General features: G+C 42.2%; 1 protein-coding gene across 12 annotated transcripts in view; it reads left to right on the plus strand.

Moving 5' to 3' along the window:
• LCOR (ligand dependent nuclear receptor corepressor) overlaps window positions 1–23,059 on the plus strand; it is an 80,069-nt gene that overhangs the window by 50,384 nt on the left and 6,626 nt on the right. For 3 of the 12 annotated variants that reach the window (XM_050305828.1, XM_050305829.1, XM_050305827.1), the window contains one exon: window positions 968–10,485. The exons of the other annotated variants lie outside the window; for them this stretch is intronic. In XM_050305828.1, the coding sequence (XP_050161785.1) occupies window positions 968–1,937 (970 nt within the window). In that variant the 3' untranslated portion in view covers window positions 1,938–10,485. Of the gene's footprint in view, window positions 1–967; window positions 10,486–23,059 lie in introns of those variants that run through there. 12 annotated transcript variants of the gene reach the window in all.

The following is a 23,059-nucleotide window of genomic DNA, read 5'->3' on the forward strand; positions in this document are numbered from 1 at the left end:
ATTAAAATAGATTCTTTGTTAATCTGTATGTTGAACATGGAGAAATTTGGAGGTGGATTTTGAGACTTGGTTATTACAGGGAGCTAAGCAAGCAAAGCATTAAAATAGATGTGATTCTCTTCAGCAGTAGTACTTTGTTTCATAGAACACTTGTGATGACAGGAAAATGGTAAAAATACTTTTTTTTTTTTTTTTTTTTGATGTTGTTAACCCTTGGTCTGTGTGACAGTTGGAGGTTAGATCTTTCTTTTCCCAGCCATGCTTTATATCAAATGAGAATCAGGAATGTGTATATATGCAGTTAGTTGTTCAGAGAGAAATTTGATAAGTCTAGTGTAATGCAACATTTTTCTTTGTGATCCTCAGTATCCCAGCTTTCACATTTAGTGCTTAATGAAAGTCAGGCAATACCTTTGAGGCCTGCTAAGCTTTATCTTTTATCCTGAGCAGCAATTCTTCAATATGATGTAAGCAAACACCATCCAGGGTTTCCACCTATGTGTAGATACTGCAGATGGCCGTCATATTTGCATGCTGAATATGTTGCACTTTGGCTTACTCTTTTATTACTGTGCTTGTTTAGTGGTAACGTCACACCAGTAACACAGTTGTGTGTAGATCTATGGCGATTGATCACTACTTTGTAATTAAGGTGCGATTTTCAGACGCTTGCGCGAAGTCTTTTCTACTCCGAGAATTTGTGAACCCAACCAGAGACCAGCCAACAGGTTTCATTTTTCTTTGCCCAAAAAGCTTCTCTTTTTTTGTGAACAAGTTTTAAAACTGACTGATGCTGAGACTTAAAAAAAAAAAAAAATTAAAATAATAAAAAAAATTTAGAGAAAAATAAATAACACAAAAAGTGATGTTACCCAAGCAAGGCCTTCTAATAAAGGAGTGGCCCCCTCACCCATCCCTTCCTACCTGTGCAAGTCCTGCTCACATCAGTTTCCTTCCATCCAATTAGGCGACCTGGGAGACCCAGCCAGCACCATCCGGAGGGACTACAGAGTGGTGATGGGGTACCTCCAAGAAGCTTGCAGGATGGAACCAGGGAAGGTTATGGCCACTCCACATCTCTTAAAGTACCACTGGCTCGATCACTCCAGATTAGTGAAGAACTGCTGAGCAGAAACCAGTTTTCTACGGCTGCCAGCCATGGGCCATCTGGACTACAGAATCATGGACAGCACTTAATATTATCCAGGGAGGCTTCTTGGGCAAAACCACACTACGAATTCAATTTCAGCCGCATGAAATTCAGGGGAAATGGTGCACTCAGCAACATCAGTGACCTTCCTTTTCTTACAGAAAACTCTGCCTTTCAAAAAATGGCACTGCAAACTAAACAGGATGGGAAAAAGGACGTGAGCCATTCGTCTCCTGTGGATTTAAAGATACCACAAGTTCGAGGCATGGACCTTTCATGGGAGTCCCGCACTGGTGACCAGTACAGCTATAGCTCTTTGGTAATGGGTTCACAAACGGAGAGCGCGCTTAGCAAAAAGTTAAGGGCTATCCTTCCAAAACAAAATAGGAGAAGTTTGCTGGATGCTGGACCAGATTCCTGGGGCTCAGATGCTGAGCAGTCTACCTCTGGACAGCCATATCCCACCTCAGATCAAGAGGGAGATCCTGGCTCCAAGCAACCTAGGAAGAAAAGAGGGAGATACAGACAGTACAACAGCGAGATACTGGAGGAAGCAATCTCTGTGGTTATGAGCGGGAAAATGAGTGTTTCCAAAGCTCAGAGTATTTATGGGATCCCCCACAGTACACTGGAGTACAAAGTTAAAGAGAGGCTGGGCACTTTGAAAAACCCTCCAAAGAAAAAAATGAAATTAATGAGGTCGGAGGGGCAGGATGTTTCAGTAAAGATTGAATTAGATCCCCAGGGAGAAGCAGCACAAAGTGCGAATGAATTGAAAGATGAGTAGGGATGTAGAGTGCCAATTACTTTGCAAACTGGGTGAGCACTACTGCATAGTTCAACCATCACTGAGCGCACCTGAGTCTCCTGTTTACTGCAATGCTCTTTCCTTTGCAGTTTAGCATAGACTTGAGTGAACACAGGTGAAAGATGTGCTCTGAATGTCACATTTGTAAATTTTTCTGGCCTGGTATGGTGCAGTTTCCCTCCTTCACCTGCCCACTCCCCTTTGTGTTCTTTTTTTCTTGTGTTTTGTTTTTTGTTTTTTGGTTTTATTTTAATTTGGTTTGGTTTGGTTTTTTTTGCCTTTTGCATGTTTCTCTGTAATAGAGAGTTGAGTTACCTCACAAAGAATGCAGATCTGTGGAAGTGGACATCTTGCCTGTAGAGCCTGCCTGAACTTCTGATATTGGATTTTTCATGTCTGCCTTTATAGAAATAAGTCCACTTTGTTAAACTGATACTCTCCCAAAACCAGGCATTTTCCAAATGAGAATCAGACTGTCATTCTTCAAAAATGTTTCAGAAATCTTTCTTTCCCCCTTATTTTTGTTGATCCAGTTGATTGAAAGATTTAAGCTAAATCAAATTATTTAGGAATGGTACCTCTCTTGAGCTCAGATTTGTTTATTAGATGGATAATCAATTGGGTCTAATTAGGCTCTCCACTGTTTTCTTTCTAAATTAACCGTTCTTACCATTTGCTGTCTGCTTAGTGCTCACCCGGAGGGGAGGGGAGGGGAGGGAAAACTTACATACACTACCTTCAAAATATGTCAGTTAATTACTTATAACACTACCTTCACTGTAATTTTATTTGGTATTTTTGAAGGGTGATATTTAGACTCACCTGCTTGAGGATGTAGCCTTATCTCACGGAAGACAAGCTTCTTACAGTCAGGAGCAGTCAGGGTACACTAAATGATGTATTAGGGTATGCCTCATTATACCAGAACTATGGTTCTTTGTGACCTTCATGCTTTTTACAGACTTGATTCTGAGTTTACTGAACTATATGGTTCCAACAGGTAGTTTAAATGGCTGTAATCTAGGGAAGGGGGATTTGTGTAATAACTACTGTGATATTGCAAAACAAGGAAAAAAAAAAAAAGAAAGGAAGAAAAAGCCCACAAAATGGTGATCTCAAACGTTACAACCTCAGTAGTCTGCCCAAATATCCACATTAGTGAAGGAGCTTGTTAATGTTCAGGGAAAAAGTAAAACACTGGTAGCCTGATCTAATTCAGGCTCTGCATCATATCTATCTGTAATACTGTCAGGGTCGAACACTCAATGAATGGGTGTTTCCTTTTTAAATATTACAGTTGCCAGTAGCAGGAATTAATTTAAGTCCTGCTTTTTTGTTGTTGTTTTTATTTAATCTATTTTGATAGTGGTTTAGCACATGCTAGAATGAACGTTTAAACACCGTAAAAGCACTCCGTAAACCACAAATCTAGGGTTTTTTTTCAATATGGTGATATCATTATGATTATCTGGAGATCCAGGATAAGTTTTGTACATAACTTTTATCTTTGATACTTTCTGCGAGAGCGGTCAGTAACTAAGCGGAGCTTACTGGATTACCACGACATGACCAAATCAGAATTGCTAGTTCTTCAGGTAGAAGCAATTTGGTCTTGATCTGTGCAAAAGGTAGATAGAATTACCATTTTTTTTTCCCCATTTGCACAACCAAAAGAAGCATTGGAGTTTTTATGTGAGAGCATTAAGTGATGTCAGTGATTGAAAGCGGTTTTTCAAAGTTCATGGGAGGGTGGCCTAGGTAGCCCTAGGGATGCTGAATGACTTCTGGAACAGTTGATTCTATTAGCCTCTCCCCCTCCCCAGCAACTTCATAGTTTCAAAGGTTAGGCACACCATTGCTGTTGTTTTAAATATGCACTGCTCATTCTTCAAACAGACTGGGCATTTGGCCCCAAGTATACTTTGTTTACTTAATATATTTTAGTCCTCAAAATCCTGGTTCCTTGTAGCTCTCTAGTTGTCATCTTGGCATTTAAAGCAGTTTAAGCTCAGTAGCAGTATATAAACTCTGCAATACGTTCCAGTTTAGCTGGTGATTGCAATAAAGGTGCAGTTTAAGGTGTGGTTTCATCTGCTGTTGGAGGTTATGGTAGAAAGTTTGTTGCAAGTTTTTTTAAAAAAAAGTTAACGCAGTTTTACTGTTGAGAGAGGTTTAACCTTTTGCAGTTATCTTTATTTAAGCAACATGAGTTGAGTTTTATAAAACTTGTCACTGTAGTGTACGTGGAGTGCTCATTTTACTAACCTAAATATTTTGTATGTGTATGTTTAAGTGGGTGACAATCGTGCAGCAGAAGAATGGTGTGCCTACCCTTTAATGCTGCAGTTTTAAAGGAGAATTTGTCTTGTCATTTCAGACTGTAGGCTAAGAATTGTAAATAGATAGTGAAAAGTTGAGTACTCTTTATTTGCTTTGGTTAGAAAGTGGATTTAAAAAAAAAAAAACCAACAACAAACCAAACGCGTAACTCTCAGTTTAAATGTCCTGAGACCTGAAGATTGTAATACTCATGACTGCAAAGCTTTTAAACACAACACTTGATCTGTGATAACTTAATATTCAGGTAATCTTTCTTTTTCGAGAAGCTTTTGAACAACCATATTTCCTCCAAAGGTCTCTGTTTAAAAAGGAAAAAAAAGAAGTGTAGATTATTTTTAAGCACTAATTGCATTACGTTAGTAACTGCAATATGAAATAGCCATTATTGTTTTGTGAAGCATGGTTGAGATTAGTTAGTGGTCCCTTTTTAAAATTTCATGAGCCTCTCAAAAAATAAAAACAAATTTAAAAAAAAGCTGCTGAATATTCAAAAGATATATATTTTACCTTATTGTAGGTTTTGTAAATTTAGTCTGTAATATTCAGGTGCACCTTTTAATGTTACCTTTTTGTTTCAAAGTCCCATCTAATGTATTTTCTCTGAGGTGATTCATCACATAAGACTAGTATCACTCTAAGTGCTGCAGTGATCACTAAGATTTTGTTTCATTTTTCACTACATTTTTGCAGGCGCTTTCAGTGTAGCTAACTAGTGGTATTTGGGATCATTTTAAATATATGATTGGAATTAATGTTTGTCCAGTAGCATGCTTAATTTTCTGCTGACCAGCAGTTTGCATGGCCAGAATCCCTGGTTGACCATATTTTGGTGTGGGAAGGTGTGGTTCACTGCGGTCTTTGTAACAAAAGCCTTGTTTCTCATCTTATTTCTGGTAAGTGGATGCTTATGTTACTTGGATCACTTGGGCAGGAGAAAGGTTTAAAATCTTTTGCCTGCTGCTCTTCTGAGATCGCATTAACGTGTAACATAGACAAACTGCAACCCTGTAAAAATCGAGACGTTGTTAGGAGGAGACCTTTCGGGTATTTTTCGTCACTAGTTTTCTCTTATTCCTGAGAATGTCCATCCGATGTAGTTATTGGACTTAACAGTATTGTTGTGTACTACGTTGATGTAGCTGAAAAAGCCTGACAGCAAGAAACTGTGAATTATATTTGTGGCAGTCTCTGAAAACTAGTTTTTCAGTCCAAGTACCATGAAGGAGAATCCCTCTCCCCTACCCCATCCTAGAAAAGTAATTTTATATTTTGTGTGTATAAAGTTTTAAGAATCGAAGTTTCATATTGTACTGAAGTTTAGGTGTCGCTTGGTAAATCTTTGCTGCAGCATATAATTGAAGATGAGTAAGGCTTAGTGTGGTAGGGGTCCTGGTGTGGAGTTAATTATCGTACAGTTCTGGTGAGAAAGCCCAACATGTATGAAATGTGTCCTTTTTTTTTTTTTTCTTTGGACTTGTAAGATGTAAAAGTGCTTTTTTAGAACTCTGACCTATTACAAACTATTACCTCACTTTCAGCCAGCTGGATCCTCATTCCACAGTGTTGTAGGCATTATTGTGGCCGTAACGCTTGAATACAGCTATAGAGTTGAACGTTTGCAGTTAGATATTGTAGGGACACGTTTCTGGACTTGTTTTTATTTCTGTCTAAAGATAATTTATTTTCCAGTCACTCCCTGATTTTTTTTCTAAAGGTTCAAGACAGTTTCCTTTAGAATTTCTCATTTATCCCTGTTGCACAGGAGAAGTTGCTGCATAAGCAATACAGGTATGCCTTTACTTTCTTCTTGTTGCAGAACTTGTAACTTGCTACTTGCATTACCAACTCTATTGCTAGATCTGAAGTCGAACTCTGAATTTTCATGGCTATTGGAGAAAAAACAATTTTTAACAATGCAGGGGTACAGGTAGGATAGTGCCTCTAGTAAGGGAACACATTCAGCTTCTGTGTTCTCACACAACTCTATACCACCTTCTTTGTAGAACTTTCCAGTGCTCGGGGATATTCCTAAACACGAGAGGTAACTGCACATGTGTTTAGACCGAGTAAGAGCAGACAAGGAATAGTCTGTGCTTTGTCTTGTGGCAGGCCGACATTTTTATATAAATATTTCTTTCATGAGTATCTGGGAGTACATTGCCTTCCCCTGAAAATTCATGGGAGCTGGCAAAGGGATTCAGGAGCTTTAGGGTTGAGTAAGCTTTGTGGAACAACTTCTTAGTTCTGATTGAATTGCTTTTTTATTATCTGCAACGATTGTTATACAGGCAAAACTAGAATTGCCATGTGTTTCTTTCCAGTTTACTTTCAAGTTAATGTCCTTGAGTCTTAGGAGAAGAACACAGTGTCCAAGGAGTGAAGGGAGCACTCTGCTGGTCCCTTTTTCTCAAAAACAGTGTGGCTGCATCTGTAATGTAAAGGCCTCTTTCTTCAGTGAAGACAAAATTTGAACTCTTCAGTGTAAGAATGCATACACTTGTCGCAGTCCAAACCTGTACTGAAAACTTTGTCACAATATTTTAAATAGCTTAAATTCTCTGCCAAATGTTAGAAGTAGAATGGAAAGTGTTGTTTCCCTCATTTTAACGAGGAACAGAAACATCTAGGTATTCCCCACAAATGTTTCAGAAACTAAATATAATTTCAGTCTAGATCAGTGTTGCTTTTTTCATGACACCAGTAGATAATGTTGATTAATATTGGTTTTAAAAGCTGTACTAAAAGAAATATAGTTTTGAGACTAGTTTTGGTACTATAAAGGTTTCTACTTGATCTTGAATTATATTGAAAACTCAGTAATTGGAACCTTCAGAAACCTGAAAATCTGCACTGCAGTTCTGATGGATGCATCAAATAAAATAGTCACTACAGTAACTCATTTCAAATTATCCAGTGTATAAACACAATGCACTGTGATGATCCCTGGGCAGAGAGATGTTACAAACTCAAAATGATCTGCAGATCCACTTCAAGTACACTCAGAAAAAACTGTTAAGTAGTTACAGCATTCCACTGTCCATCCCTCTCCTCTTCTGTTCTTACTTTGATTGGGGTCAAGTCTCTACACCAGTATTACAGCAGCAGTTTTGGACCTTGTGTCCTACTGAATTATGCTTATATTCAGGTATTGTCATAAACCCCCTCATATTCAGAGAGCTTTATTTAATCCTCACAAAAATCTCTTAGCCCAGTCACAAAATCAATTTTCCTTCCTAGTGACGTACTAGGAAGGAGGATTTTTTTCGGCCTGTCCAGGGCATTTCATTTACCTTCTTGAAAACAAACATCCCCGCCCCTGCCCCTGTGCTTGTCTCTACTGAATTGGTAAGTATAATTTAGGAGGACTCAAGATGATAACTCTACCTTATGGAGCAGGGATTAGGACAAAGCCTTCATTCTGACTGGAGCAGAAAAAGTTAATGTCAGAAACAGTTTCTATAGTCATCACCTAGTACAGTGTAACTTAATATTTTTTCCTACTCGGAAATAATGAGGACACTACTACAGATACTAATACAGTTTATCAACTACTTGGTGCTACATTTCTCAAATATTTTTGCAGGTAATTTTTTTTATGCCTGCGTTGAAAGCATGTAAACTTTACTGTCACTATAAAAAAGCACTTGTCTGACCTATTCTAAAGTACCAGAAAAGGGATAAATAACTGCAGCACTTTTTCTGTTACAATGCCAGAGTCTTAATTAAATCTGGTCTTCAGGTTATAAGATATTTTAAATGTACAATCTAGGATCATTAATGGCTTTTCAGGTCAGATCACAAGGTCTCTTAGGATATTAATCTGTCTTTTAAAGACTAGTACAACAAAATGTTCTGGATTTCAGGCAGGGGATGTATATATACATGCCTGGTATTTTTAACTAATCATTTCAATAGGCCATTTCAGGGCTTGACATTTGGAATCTGGGATGATGGGTAGGGAAAGGGAAGTTTCCCAAACTGAAAAATCATTTTGGACCATTGTTTAATGTTCAGTTTGAAAACTATATCACAAGAAAATGGGTAGGGATTCTTTCTCCCTTATGCCTTCAGGGAATGAGTAGTATTTAGAATCTCTGGCTGAAATTCAAGCCTTTTTACCATGTAAATTTTTAATATAAACTCATTGACATGCTTTTTACATCTGAGGACTGAAAATGGATCTTAATGTTTAAGTTGTGGAATGGTTTATTTCTTAAATGAAGGGGGAACATTTAAAAAAAAATAGATTAGAATACCAGCATTAGTGAGCTTAAGGAATTTTAGTATGTAATAGCAAAGTATAGCAAAGTATTTGATTAAAAAAATTAATCTTGAATTGCTAGTCTGTAACTAGGTGCATTCTAATTTAGCAGGTGAATATTCTTTACTTATCGATATATGATGGGCTTTTTGCAAATAGAAACCTTTATCTGAGTCCCATGTGTTGCTTGTACTGATGGGATGTATGCTTACAGCAGCTTACTGCTGCTTTAAAATGTATAAAATGTTTTGAGTGTTTGCTCATAACTCTTTTTAACCTCCACTTGTTAAATTGTCAGACATTGGTATTTTATCAGTCCGCAATGTAAGTTTAAACTAATGTTCTTAGGAATCCAACTTGTACACACACTGTTTAAAAACCCTCAGGGACAGTTTACACACTATCCTCACTCAATTCAGGTACTTGTACTCTCTTCTTAAACCTAGCAGTGACTTGTATTTTGTTTTGCTTTTCTTTTGACGTGCTGATAGCACATCCTTGATGAATGTCAACTTAAAACTCAGTTCAGGTATCCAGGTATAACTCAGCCAAACAGATTTTAAAGCTGCATATTTACTCTCCAGCACACAGTGCCTCAGACACTTATAGTGGCATTCTGTATATTCAGTTATTACTACTGAGCAGATCGCGTGGGGGTTCCTGGTATGTATTGTAAGAAATTCCTATGTATATTATATAATATGTATTATATTATATACATATATAGTATATATGTTATCTTAAACTTATATATTTTAAAATGCCACTACTAGCCAGCGCAGCTAAAAATGAAATACATTCCCAGCTGCTTCTGCTAACAGCAGAGGCAGCTTCTTAACGTGGCTCTTGCTTCTCTCTCACCATAACTACTTCTAACCTCAAGCACGGGTCCTTGGCTGTCTGACCTCTACACTCTAGTTATGCAATGTCCTTAGAGAATTCTGTGCACTGGCCACTGTGATGGAAACCAATGGGCCGGGAGTGCTTTGAGTTTATTAGTAATTGTTCTGCCAAAGTTGGTGTTTGTATGACAAGCGTGTAAACCTGTCAGATAATCAGCAGAGGTCCAGGTCGGTCACGGTGTCCGTAATCGCTTCCACCTCCTCGGTAGGACCAGACCTCAGCAGGTGCCTCCTCTCTCAGCTGAGCGCTGATTCACACCTGTAGTGCCAGGCCTCTGTGCTGCGCTCACCTGGAGGCCGAACCTGAAACTAAAATCTGCTGTTCTGCCCTCACAGTGATCTGTTGGCAGTCGCAAGTCAGCAACACCTCTGCTTTATTATTTGACACTTTACATCTAAAAAGTCTTCTCTTTCTATTTATGTAACCCATAGTCTTTGAAGAGTATGGAAAATGGCATTTCTCTCTGACCTCTAGAAGTTCAAGTGTCATGGGAAAAAAAACAGGAACCCCCCCTTTACTCTTATGGACCTCATTTCAATATACTGTTTACAGTTTGACGGAATTGTATAATTTAATATTTCTCTTGTACTGTAGTTTATATTTATTTACAGATTTTTTTTGTACTGTGTGATTTGAATTTTTTGTTCCTTGCTATGATCAATGTTTTATGTAGTAGAGCACTTATGATCACAAATTAAGGTTTTTGGTTTGATTGCACTACATTAATTTTTTTAATGCAGTTCTGATTTTTTGACTGGACTAAATAAGCTGTGTCTTAATGTATGTGATAAGTACTTTTAAATTTTTATTTCATGTGGTCCAATTTATTTTTTGCATTGTATGTCAAAGCGCTAATTCTCTTGTTGTGCATGTGTAAGATTTAATGGCTCCATTGTATTATTTGACCATGTCATTTTGGAAACACATTCCCAGCTGTAACGTTGTGTATGGTAGTTTTCACTGGATGCTAGACTTTTCAAAACCACTATTCTTCTAATAAATTTTGTTGTGAAAAACTTTAAAGGGGTTCCAATTCTGTTGTTTCTAGCGTGCTTCGTAAATGCTCACACTAATCACCCAAGGGTACGAAATGCAGACTGTCACAACTGGGGAGAAGCAGAGAAGGAAGTGAAAATAGAAGGTAAAGCAATTTCTGGCCGAAGGATCGAGCTTTGGAATCTCTCTCCTCCATTGGGTTCTTGTCCTAAATAGGATTGGCAGTAAAGCTGCTTTAGCAGCTGGGTAGGGAATACATTTGAAAGCTGAAACGCTGTCTCATGGCAGCCCAGTCTCATGAACTCCCGTACTCTAATTTGCGCTTCCCTACTGGCCACCTTAATTTCTTTAATGGTAAATAATTTATTCGGTGAAGAAGGAACAGTCTCTCAGGAGGGAAAATAAAAGGTGATGTAGGCTTGTTCACTGAGCACTTAGTAATGAGCCAAGGTAGGCAGGGTGGTAATGAAAGCGTGGCCGGAGCCCTGGGTGCTGCCTCGTGCGGGTCGGTTCGGCTGTGGGGTTGGCGGTGGGCACTGCTCTGGTTTAGGCATTTGGGTTGTAGATGCTGGAGCAGATGCGACCAGACTCGAGGAGATTGCTTAGCTGCTCGCTAAAGCACTGCTGTTTCTTACGTTTTCTCTGCAGCTTTACTTTCTTTGCTCTCCCTCCACGGAGCGGGGCTCTCCCTCCACCCAGCTCCCGATTAGCACAGGGAAAGCTCCAGCACCTCCATCCTGCTGTCCTCTGGCACAGGGGCACCAGGCCAACCCAGCAGTGACACCATGCTGCAGCTGGCCCTTCTCTCAGACCCGTGTTTACTTTCTTGTGACTGTACTTTGGGTTGCACTACTTTTGATGTTATGCATTATTGATACTGAAATGCTGAATACTAAAAAGTAGGTTACAGTAAGTGGTGTATAATGGAACCCACGTGAGTTTAGGCATATCTGCTACCCTTTGTGTTCAGTCCTAGTGTGATTTTTTTTTTTCTGAAAGTGATGCATAGGGATTTCCTGGCTTTAGGAAAATTTATAATGCTTTACAATGTCTAGCCCAGGTTTCTTTTCTCCTGAGAAATTGGCTTTCTTAGCTTTTGCTATTGAAAAGTAGATAATTTAGGGTTTGCATTTTTCAGTGCCTTTTTTAAAAGATCCTTAAATAACTGTTACACTACAAACTAACTATTGTGTTCCTTAGTATACTAATACTGGCATTAAAAACAAAAAGCAAAATGCAAATTGGGTGTTGTCATTGGTTTAGCTTTACCAGGCAAATCTCTTTTAAATAAAAAACTTGGTTTAACTAGAGATTCCATCTTACACTTATTCAGGAATGGTGAGTTTTCATGTGTAAATAGCTTGAAAGCCTTGTGCAGAAAACTATCATTTATTGTATTCTTTTTTCTCTATATCTGAATACATCTGTCAAATCTATGAAAATAGCCTTTGAAAGAAATGCACCATATTCCCATCTGCCATTCTTTAGGATGCATTACATTCTGCTGGCTTGTCCCAGAACATTTTTAATCAACACTTTGGTCTTGCGATTATCACAAATACCAAGTTTTTCTGCTTTTCCTGGAGGACTTGCTGATGGTCTCACACTGTTAAGCTGAAATTGTTCAGACTTAAAGGAATACAGTCCTGATTTCATAGAATCATAGAATCAACGGGGTTGGAAAAGACCTCCGAGATTGTCAAGTCCAACCCTTGTTCCAACACTGCTTTGGTTATCAGACCATGGCACTCAGTGCCACATCCAGTCTCATCTTAAAAACCTCCAGGGACGGTGAATCCATCACCTCCCTGGGCAGCCCATCCAATGTCTGAAATTTCTTCTTTTAAAGCTTTTTCTTGTATCATGATGAGAGTGCACAAGATGTTGCACCCAGACCTAGTAAGAAGCATCCAAGCTGCTGTGTTTTAAAAGTAGAAAAGAAACAAAACTAGCCCTGTTAGGCAGCTTTAAAACTTGCCCGTTAATTTACTTCAGCTTGTTTGAACTCAGGAAAGGTTTGGAGGTACTCAGTTTGTTATTGGAAGGGGCAGCTGCTTCTTTTGAACGTGCAGGAGCATATCTGGTCACTTTCTGAAGTAGCAGATCCTTTATGGAGTAGCAGTTGACTGTAACCCCTCATACACCTGGGTCACTTGCTACAATGCAGATACTCCAGCAGATGTGAAATGAGAGACTCTGCTCATTGGTCCCTTACTTAAGCCTGAGCTGCTGGGAGGGGGAAGAGCAGGGAGCTTCAGGTCACATTACCTGAAAGTGTTGGGATTATAACTAGATCTGAAAGTAGGCAACTCCCTGAGCTCAGCATGAAGAATCTGAAAGTTGGAAATCATCTAAAGTTTTGTGAGTGAAGCTGGTTTAGTTAAGGAAATTCCTGAGCATCACAGATTCATCTTCCTGTACAACCAAAGCCAAGCCCTTGTGTTGTGTGTCCCCAGAGTCAAATGGCAGCAGTGCAGTAAGGCGGATCACCAGTGGCTTTCCTGCCTGATCGCGCTGAGCTCTCTAATTTCCTTGCGGCATGACAAAAGTGGGTCTGGGGGAGGGGGAGGATTTAAATCCCGATTCGGGAAAATACTTCAGCAAATCACTATTTTCTTAATCTGCAAACTCTGCTCTGGCAGATGCCCAGTCAAGGGTACTGGCTGAATGGTGGTTTTAACTGGAAGTGAGTAGCAGGTTCTTGGACCTATTCAGGAATATGTTTCATGTACAGAGAAACAGAGGTACAGACCAAAAGTAATTTCAAAATACTGAGTTTTAAGTGTCAGGGCAAATTATAGACTGATACAATGAAGATGGTAAAGACATTAAAATGAAAGTTGATCTTTTTAATGTAGTTATTCTTGAGACACTTTAGTAAATGTTAGAATGCTGGAAGGACCCCAAATAACATAATTTGTGAGAGTGCTGTTTCCCCTGATCTGGTACATTTAATGCAGATTCTGTAACTTAAAATCCAAGAAGTTCTCAGTTGTCTAGTAGGAAATTCAGAAGAAATCTGAATGACTTCACACTTATGAATTATGAATTAATTAAGTTCCTTCTTGCCCACCTCCTTGAAAACCTCAAACAACACAACCTTTAAAAGCTCTCTTTTGGTATCATGAAGAGGGAGCACAAAACAGTTACATCGTTTTTACAGGTCACTTTGAAAGTATCAAAATTTACAGGTCCCATTTGAAATAAAACTTCTAAAAGTCTTCTCTTGCCACCTCCTCTGCAGGTGTCTCGCAGCTCTGCAGGAGGTCTGTTCCCTACACACTTGACTAAAAGGCAGATTTTTGTCTAAGATGGCTACAGCTCAGATTTCCAGGAATTGTTTAAAAGCTCGGCTAAAATTAGAAACGCTTAAAGTATACTTCAGAACATAGTAATATAAGCACTGATGCCTGAAAATACAAAGATTGCCAGAATGAAAATACAGCTTCATCTCCCTAAGGAACTGACCGGAGTCCTGGGCTGTAACCTACGCAGCACCCACAGTAACACCATGAGGGACGGGGCAGAGGCTTCAGCTGCCGCCTGTGCCAGAGCCTGCTGCACATGGTTCCTGCCCTGTCTCCCTGGCTGTGGTTAGTGGGGCTGGCTCAGTCACAGCTTGCTTGGCTGCCTTTGCTGGGCTCCTGCTCCAGGTGCAGATCAGCCAGTCGTGTGCTGACAGGAGTGGTTTTTCTGTACAGGATTATCAGCAAACTGCCTGTAAAAATTACAGTGCTAAATAAATGGTTTTGTTACACCTGCTAAGGTTTGGGATTTTTTTCTTTTTTTTTTTTTCCTGACATGCACCAAGATCCCATTGTCCTGTGTCCCAGATCCTCCTGCCCAGCTAATAAAACATAGGGCTTGCTTAACTTGTTTTGGAATGACATTCCTAAGTTTGAAAGGGGCTTTTATGGTTTCCTTTCTTAAAGCTGAGCCTTTGACTGTGCTTTTCTTCTCCCTGAGCTTTAGAGGAAGGCCCTGACATTAATTGTCGAGGGTTACTCTGGGTCTGCAGGGAAAACCTGACACTAGGAGAAGCTGAACAGCTTCCCTCCACATGTGAAGGGGTTTTCATACACACAGTCAGTATCTGTGCTGTAATCTAAGCCTGAGGTGTTTGCTTAGAGGATCCACTAGTTTCTGCCACATTTCCCTTTCAGGTGAAGGTGGTGGTATAGTTTTTTATGTTTTCAGATGTGCTGTGGTCACACATGGCATCTCCCTCAGATTCCTTTCAGGCCTTTAAGGCAAGTAGCTGCGTGTGAGGTGTTAGCAGTGGTTTAAAACAAACTATTTAACTTTGAAAAGGAGACTGTAAAAAAAGACCTCATAGGATTCTGGCTTTGCATAAGAAGCTGTCATAGCAAATTTACTTTCTTTGTACAGAAATACAGGTTTCCTTCTGATTAGTAGCCATCAAACATCAGCTCAAGGTGTGAAAGCTAAACAAGCTTACTTGGTACCTGAAGTGTGTTTGCTAATAACAAAGTTCTGGTCAAACCGTGATGGCGTCTGCCTGACCTCACTAAAGGTCTGCCTAGCTGTAATTCAGTGAGCTTTGCTGCTCATGCATTTAAAAAAAGTAGATTTTTGCTCCTGTTTCAGGCCCTGTTTTGGGCCCTTTTCTCTGATAGACAGACACAAGTATGTATGTATGGGTTACTGCTCGACTGCTCTTTAATTCTAACTGCCTTGCCCATACATATCCTTATATTGGTGCCTTTACTTTTGTTTAGATTGGCTTGCTAATTGAAAAAGCAGAAATAACATAATTCTGGATTTAAAAGAAATATTCTTTGCACACCTTTAATGATATTATTAAATTAGGAATAATTGGTACAAAATATACTGGAATAGTATAATATGATAGTATAATATTTATAAATCCTAAAGTGACAAAGGTAGTGGCTGGCAAAGAGCAGGTTGATGAGGTTTGGGTTTTGGCTGTTTCACCTGTTCTTTTAAAGCTCACAAGTGGAAAAAAAAGGACTTTCATCTCAAAATTTGTAAGAGTGGCAAGGCCTCAGCAGGACAACGGTGGATCTGGCACTCAGCCTTCTGTGGGTCAGAAATCCCTATGGTGTGGATGGTTTGGGCTCTGGCATTGCCATCTGAATATCTGAGTCGCTGCAAAGAGGATTTTTCGGAGTTGGTTTATCTGCGATTTCTGGGGATGGTCCCATTCCGTGTTTCTCTGGTTGTAAAAAGCACAGTGCGAGTGCCATCATCCCGTTAGCACTGTGGTCTCGTTACCACGGCGCGGTTAAGCGTGAGTTCATTTCTCTGAGCTCTCAGGGTTGCGTAGTGCACTTACTGTTAATACGATAAAAAACATCTGCGGGTAGAGGAGATCCGTGAGTGCTTGATGGGCAGCATGTGCTAATGGGTCATCATCGCTTTAGTTTCCTCTGGGAAGGTTAGGGACTCATTTTCCTGCTGGTGGGACCAGGGAGGTGCAGAAGTCAGAGCGAGGCAATCTGTGAAGGCATCTCAGGGGGATCTGCAGAGCTGTGATGCTCGCTGCTTCCTCGCTGCGCGTGAGGAATGATGAGTCACTTCTGCTTTTTCCAAAGGATCTGTTCCTTTGCAGGCATAAGCTGTTGTTGATAATTTTTTTTACTTTTTTTCCCTCTATGACAAACCAGCAATTGACAGGGTTTGTCACCAGTATAAAGAAACAAACAATACGCATTATTATGCTGTGGAATGGAAAATCGCACAGCAATAAAGTACATTTTAGCTGTGCCATCCAATTATAAAGGGTAAACTGCCAAAATCAAGAAGGCTTTAAATATGGTAAATATTCCTAAAGAAAACTGGGTGAAGAAAATTAGTGGTGATGGCATGTTACATACTAAGCAAGGTGTAGTTCCCTATCTCATTTTGTCACATAGCTGCACAAATATTTGATAGGACCTTTTTTTAGTGGACATTTGCCACGGTCATATGAGGTTTGGATTTGTTAGCATTCCTTTAGCATTGAAATGTGTGACAGTATAATCGAAGGAGAAAAATAATGGCGGGCCAGGATACCAAGGTGAATTTTTGAGAGGAAAAATAGGCTCCCTTAAGAGAGGGAGGAAGGACAATAGTGTGTAATGACAAGGGTTAAAAAAAAAAAAGAGAGATGATGTGAGGGATGTGCAGAAATGGAAGGATGAGAGGTTTGAGCTGAAGGGGAGGGGTGTGCATTAGCGCAGAGGAAATCTCTCCCCACTGGTATGCATAGAGACATTTCCTGCCTTATGTTTTGGTTTCTTAATAGTTATCTGACTATAAAATTAACCTACATCATTTAATGGTAGTTGAATGACAGTTAAATTAACCCACTTTCAAAATAGAGCTTACCTAGCCCGTCAGCTCTGAGACAGGCTCGTCCCCAGGCATTCAGGGCTGCAATCCACTTCTCTGCCTTAACCTATTTCCCAAGCAGCCAGCCAAAGTGGTGCATCAGAAACAGAGTTTGCTGCTCAGCCCGGCAGCTGACAGGGAATATGGACGTGTATCAAACCACCAGTTCGTATTTCTCCAGGCATTTCTGTGCAAGGAGGGATAACGTCGGCACGTGGGGAGCGCCGCCGTTAGAAGTTGTGATATTGTTTCTATTAACAGCGTGGCCTTGATTATCTGAGGCCCAATTATCTGAATCTCCAGGTTATCTGAAATGGGGTCACATCCCCCAATGTCTGTTAATTACGCCCAAGATGATACCCTCTGCTCTCCAGTCTTCCATGGCCCCTCCCACGGGGTGACCGAGCTGTGCTGAGTGTGGTTAGCTCTAGCAAGCACTTTACCTACCTGCTGCATTTGGTTTTTCATATCCATGTTGGAAAAAAACCCAACCTGGATAACTGCAGACTTTAAAATCCTTGAAGGCTTCTAGAAGGAGGAAATAGCCATGTGCAGCAGTGTGCCTGTTGGAGCTGGGACCAGCAATGTCTGTGGAGAGGGCATCCGATGCATTTGGGTTTTCTTCTCCCTTATAGTGTAGATGCAGCTTGGGAGAGGAAGGTATGGTTTTTCACAGCACTGCATATCCTGCTTGCAAACCTTCGTTTACTTCAGATGAGTTTACCTTTGGTGGGAGTTTGCCTGTTGTTGAACCTCTGCAGTTGCAGTGGCTCCAGCTGGCCTGTGCATGCATGCCTGAGGGCTGGGGAGGGAGAGCCTTGTCCCCAGTATCCTGCAGGACAGACAGGAACCAAGAACGATGGACTTGGAGCAGGGACCCAGCCTCACCTTGGGTCCAGAGCCACTGTGCATTCCCAACTCGTACCTGGGACAGTTAAAGATACTCAGGGCATCCTTCTCTGCTCCACAGCCTCTATGGTTCATTCTCCCTTCTCTTAACAGGGTGCTGCTTTTTTTAAAATGTGCAAAGCTGTGAAAATCATTGTAAGAACTTTTTTTTTTGCCCTGCCTGCTTTTGTTATCTGTCTTCTGGTGCTGTCTGTTTTTCTATCTATTCTGGTCTTCCAGTGCTATCTATCCTTTTGGAGCACCTAGGGAAGATCTCAGGGAAGATGCTCAGAAGGAAACAATCATGGCATTTTTTTTTTTCCTTAAAGGGAAGATCCCAAATGATCTTGATAATTAGAAAAATTAGCAAGGACAATTCTGGAAAGGCCTTGGAAGCTAGTATGTAGAATAATATTTCCAACATGATAAATTTCCCTTGGTTTTAAAGCAATAGCTCAGTGGTAAGATTTTTAATTAGTCATTAAATATTGTATTAGAAGTATCACAGTTGATGATAAACTACTGTAGAATATGGTTGGGTTAGTTACTTGGGGAAGGTGGGAGTGGAGGAAATTATGACAGGAATATAAAAAAGCTAAACTTGTTTGAGGCTGCTATTGGTATTTTGTAATGTGAAACTGAATTTGGTTTGCTTGATTTTTATTTGGTTACAGGTGGGGAGAAGTGATTTTTAATGTTTAACTACTTTAAAAATTAAACAAACAGACACTACTCTGAAGGGTTAAAAGTTTGAATCTATAATGGATGTTGTTTGTCCAGTCAGTTGGCTTCTTGTACAACCTGGGTACCTTGATGAATACATGCAGCTGACAAAAACTCCAACCAAACAAAACACATCTATAAGCTGTTTCTTCCCGCTCTTCAGCTGAAATACAAGCTCAGTCCATCCCCACGTGCGTCACCAAGGACAGAATAAATTCAGGGGCCTTGAGAACCTGGCAGCAATATTTCCACAGTTATTTTGACTCTGCTTTGCACAACTTCAGCTTTTAATTTAGGGAAGGAAAATGCTTTTTCTCCTTCCTAACTGTTATGTGGAGCCTCAGCTCTTTGCGTGCTGCTTTACTATTTTTTTTCAGTGCAGCGAGAGAGAATTACTGTAGCACCCACAGAGGTGTGAAGGGACTCATTCATCTGTGTGGGGAGTGTTAGGTGCCAGGCATATTTCTGAGGATTGAAATACAGGCATTTAAACTGGTGCATCCAGTGTCAGCCTTTAATTGGGGCTTTGAGAGATGAGCTCCAGAAAATCTTGCTGCAGTGGCTTACACTATTCGTGCCCACGGCTGATTTTCCCATCCCCTTCAAGGGATCACTGCATCCCAGGGCGGTGCCAGCAGAAGGAAGCGTGTCCTCCACCTCCACCTCTCCAGGGTCTGTGCTACAGCTGGGAGTGGAGATGGGTTTGAGCACGGTACCGCGTCTCAGATCATGTCTCAGTCCTGGCGGGTTTGCTTTTGCACAGCCACTCCAGCTAAACTGGGACTGGCGGAGAACTCATTACCCCCTTCTGCTGGGTGAGACCTCTGCATGCAGCCCTCTGGCACAGGCAAAGCGAGCCCACCTTTGGTGACCCTCAGCACAGATGCTTCCAAGCGCAGGCTCAGCACGTAGGATTCACTGCACCCCTGGGGCTGGGGTCAGCTCACCTGATGGCCAGCAGTGAACTTGCTCCTTTTAAAAGGCTGTTTCTCCTTTGCAATCCCTCAAAATAGCATTTCCACTTACCGTGAAAAATAATTTAAGTGGCTGAAACAAGCAGGGCTGGAGGTGCCACCCGAGGGCAGTGAGACAAGCTGTCTCAGACCTTGGGCTCACAGTGGGCATGGTCAATGCTTTGAGTTCAGCTGACAGAGAGCATTGCTCACCAGCTAGGCTTTCTTCTTAGACATCCACATTTATAAAATCTTCACTTTTAGTCAGGTTTCCAAGACACACTTCAGCTTGGTGGGGTACTCAAGTGGTACCTCTGGTTTTGGGTGCTTCAAGGCAGCGCTCTGACGACTGGCACAGAGTATGCTGTGTGGCAGCAGGAGAGGGAGGGGAGAGATCATCCCCGTAAAAATACTGAATTGGATTTTATAAGTTTATAGTTATGTTTTGTTTCTTTTACAGAACTATAATCCTGGTGCTTAGAGTGGTCTGAAAGGAACAGAAACACTTAGCCTTGAACTTTTGTTCTGCTGCTGCTTCTTGTGCCTCTGAGGTACAAAACATATCTGTAAACTTATAATCAATCAAACTGATGTTCAAGGGCTAAAAAAAAGAAACCCAGAAAGGGTACAGGCTTCATGTTCAATAGTAAGAAACTTGGGGTGGGCAAACCAGAAGATTGCAGTTGGCAATCGACAGGTTTTCAGAGTCCAGCTTCCCAGGTAGGTTGATATGAACCGTCTGATGTCTTTCTCCTTCTTTTTCTTCCCCTCCTTGCTCCCCACCCTAAATACACTCTTGAGCCAGAGGCAGGCTGGGCTGCCCCTAAAGCTCTGTTTCTGGCATTCACAAGCAGAGCAAGCACAGTGTCACCCTGGTACAACTGGAAGGGGGAGATATGACAACCCCACCAGTGGGTTGGGGGCACTGCAGAAGCTGGGAAAAGCTCCTCAGGCTGAATAGGGGGAAATACAGATAACTTGGCCTTTCCTCCCCATACTGGAAATCCTGTATCTGTGCAGCCTGTAGGTGTTATGGACGGACAAACCTCTGCCTTCCCCCAGCCCCATCATCCCCAACCCCGTAGCCTTTGTTGGAAGCCCCAGGTTCCCTCCAGTAAGAGCTGGGGGAGGGTTGACTTCAAACTCCACTAAACAGTAGAGGCACAATGCAAACAAATGTATTGCAGCACGCAGCTATGCAAATAGCTTCAGAGCACAGCACGTTTTCCCCGGCATTAATTGCTGCACCACCGGGGTTGCGTAGCAACAGCTCCGCTTGTGCCTCTGACAGCTCCTGCCCCTTGATGCCTCTGACACCTTCTGTGGCAGGCAGGGAAGGGGGAGAGAACAGGGCTGCCCTGAGAAAGCTAGAAGGGGTGGGAGGTAGTGAGGGGCTCTTATGACAAGATTCGCTTGGGGTGCTAGGGTTGTCTTCTGCTGTCCCAGGGTGACATGTGCAGTGGGGCTGGAAGCAGAGTGTTGGGGCACAGGGACAGTGGCTGCAGCAGTGTGTAGGCAGCATTCAAGGCTGGTAGGCAGAAAGGGCAGACCTACCATCTCCCAGGCTCTGCAGGAGAGCTCACTGACTCTGGTCCTCTTTCTGAGGACCCTATACAGGTTTGTGACTGCACTTGCAGCTTGGCTATAGACATAGAGGGTCCCCAGATAGTTGCCTCTCACTGGCCATGAATATCCTTTAGGCTTGTGGCTTTTCCAGCCCTTGAGAGAGACAGCGCATTCCTCATGCACACCCAAAACTAAGAGAACCTCAGGCCAATGCCAAGGGGTGAGCACAGGCACTGAGAAGGCTGCAGGTGATACGGGCAGCCCTGGGCTCCCTCACTGGTCTGTCCAGCCTCGCAGCTTCTATGGGGCTGGTCTGTGCCTCCCAAAAGGCTCTTCAGAGACAGGGCTGACTGCCTCCTGAGAATAATTTTTCCTCCTGTTTGAAACCATGTTCCCAATTCCCATCCTCTGCATTCACCAGTCAGTCTTCAGCTCCTGCTGTGCCTTTGCCAGATGGTGGAATCTGTTAGTGTCCAGCACCTCTCCCTGGGAAGCCACTTCAGCTCTGCAGTCAGCTCACCTCTCCTCTCCTCTGATAAGCCACATAAATAGTTTCTCTGCAACAGTTTGTACTGTCCATAAACAACCCTACCTGAAGGTGTGGGGCACTTGATGTAACTACAGTTAACAGGTGAGCAAGAAACAAGCTCTTCTCTAAAACTGCCTTAAGTGAGGAGGATGTGGGCAATCCTGCATCCACCGCTCACCTTGCAAGAGAATGTCCATGGGCATGTTTTATTTAATAGTAATAGCCAGAACAGACAGGAGTGGTGGGAAGTGCTGGACAAGTACCCAGGCACACAGATTAGCAGACCCCAGGGAGCACAGAACTGTGTCTGGAAAGTCTGGGGATGGAGAGGCACAGGCTGTGGCTCAGCAACCTGGGGAGACAGGGAGAGGAGGGGCAGAGGTGGGACCCAGCCACGCTTAGAGCCTGGCTGTTGGTGGTGGGGAGAGCTCTGCCCCAGGGTTATCCTTAGACACACAGAAAAATTAGATGGTGCCTGCCATACCCAAACAGGGATGGGCTGGGGAAGGAGCAGATGAGCTCAAGGTGAGAAGTTGCAGCCCATCTTTGAGCTGAAGTGGTGTGACAGCAGAGGACCCTGAACACAACATGCCTGCAGAAGCAGGTGAATTGTGTCACTGAGTGTGAGATGGGTCTTCTGAGGAGAAAGGGCATCGGAGTTGAATGGATTTATTTCCCTTATCAAGCACAAAAAATATTTATCTCTGATTTTTAAATTTACAGCTTGACAACCTGTGTGTATCTCTGATTGACTCCTTGGAGTACAGCAGGGCAAATAAGGTGACAATGAGCACCAAGGCCTCAGTCACACTTCAGAGAAAGAAACTAGGTGAAGGCAAAGCAGAAATGCCACTGGAGCCTTTAGGATCAGGGAGTGCAGGTCCCCACTGCCACACAAGCAGGATATTGGTCTTTCCCAGCCCCACACATCAGTGCAAAACAGTCGTGACCTGTGGCTGGCTGTGTTTGGCATCATGGCTGCAAGGTGAGGAAGGACCATGCCTGGCCACTTTGGTCCCTTCTCCCAGACATGGAATTCTGTACACAGACCCACAACCTCCTCCCTCACCAGGCATCACCCAGCCTTTTCTTTCTTGCCACCCACCCAGGCAACCACTTCACCTATACCATGGACTCTTCCTTCACAGCCATTGTGTGTAGCACTGAAGGTGCCCTGGCAAGGAGGAAGTTGGCTGTTTGGTCACTGTAACCCCTTCCCGTGGCTGCCTGGGGAGTATAGCAGTGGGGTGGATCAGAGCAGGGCCCGACTCTGCTGCTGCCATTCAGGCTCCCCATGGGAAGATGGCTGCTGCTCTTCAGAGCTGGGCTAGAGGGCAGGTAAGGCAAGAGTCACCGCCCTCTTTTTAAAGGTGGAAAAAAAATTACGCTGAGCTCTGCCTCTTCAAAATGCCCCCTGCTCCAAGCCCAGGGAGGTGAAACGGTTTTTATCCCCTTTTGTTGTTCAGCAGGGCAAGGGGAGGAGCTGGGCTGTGTAAGAGATCCTGGCTGACATAACCCTTCCCATGCAGGGCTCTGGAGAGGGGCCAGGTTGTACCTGAGTATTTTTATTTAAACTAATCCCAGATGC

The sequence above is a fragment of the Myiozetetes cayanensis genome, unplaced genomic scaffold (genome assembly GCF_022539395.1).
Source record: "Myiozetetes cayanensis isolate MyiCay16 unplaced genomic scaffold, myiCay2020 scf10, whole genome shotgun sequence".
Taxonomy (NCBI): Eukaryota; Metazoa; Chordata; class Aves; order Passeriformes; family Tyrannidae; genus Myiozetetes; species Myiozetetes cayanensis.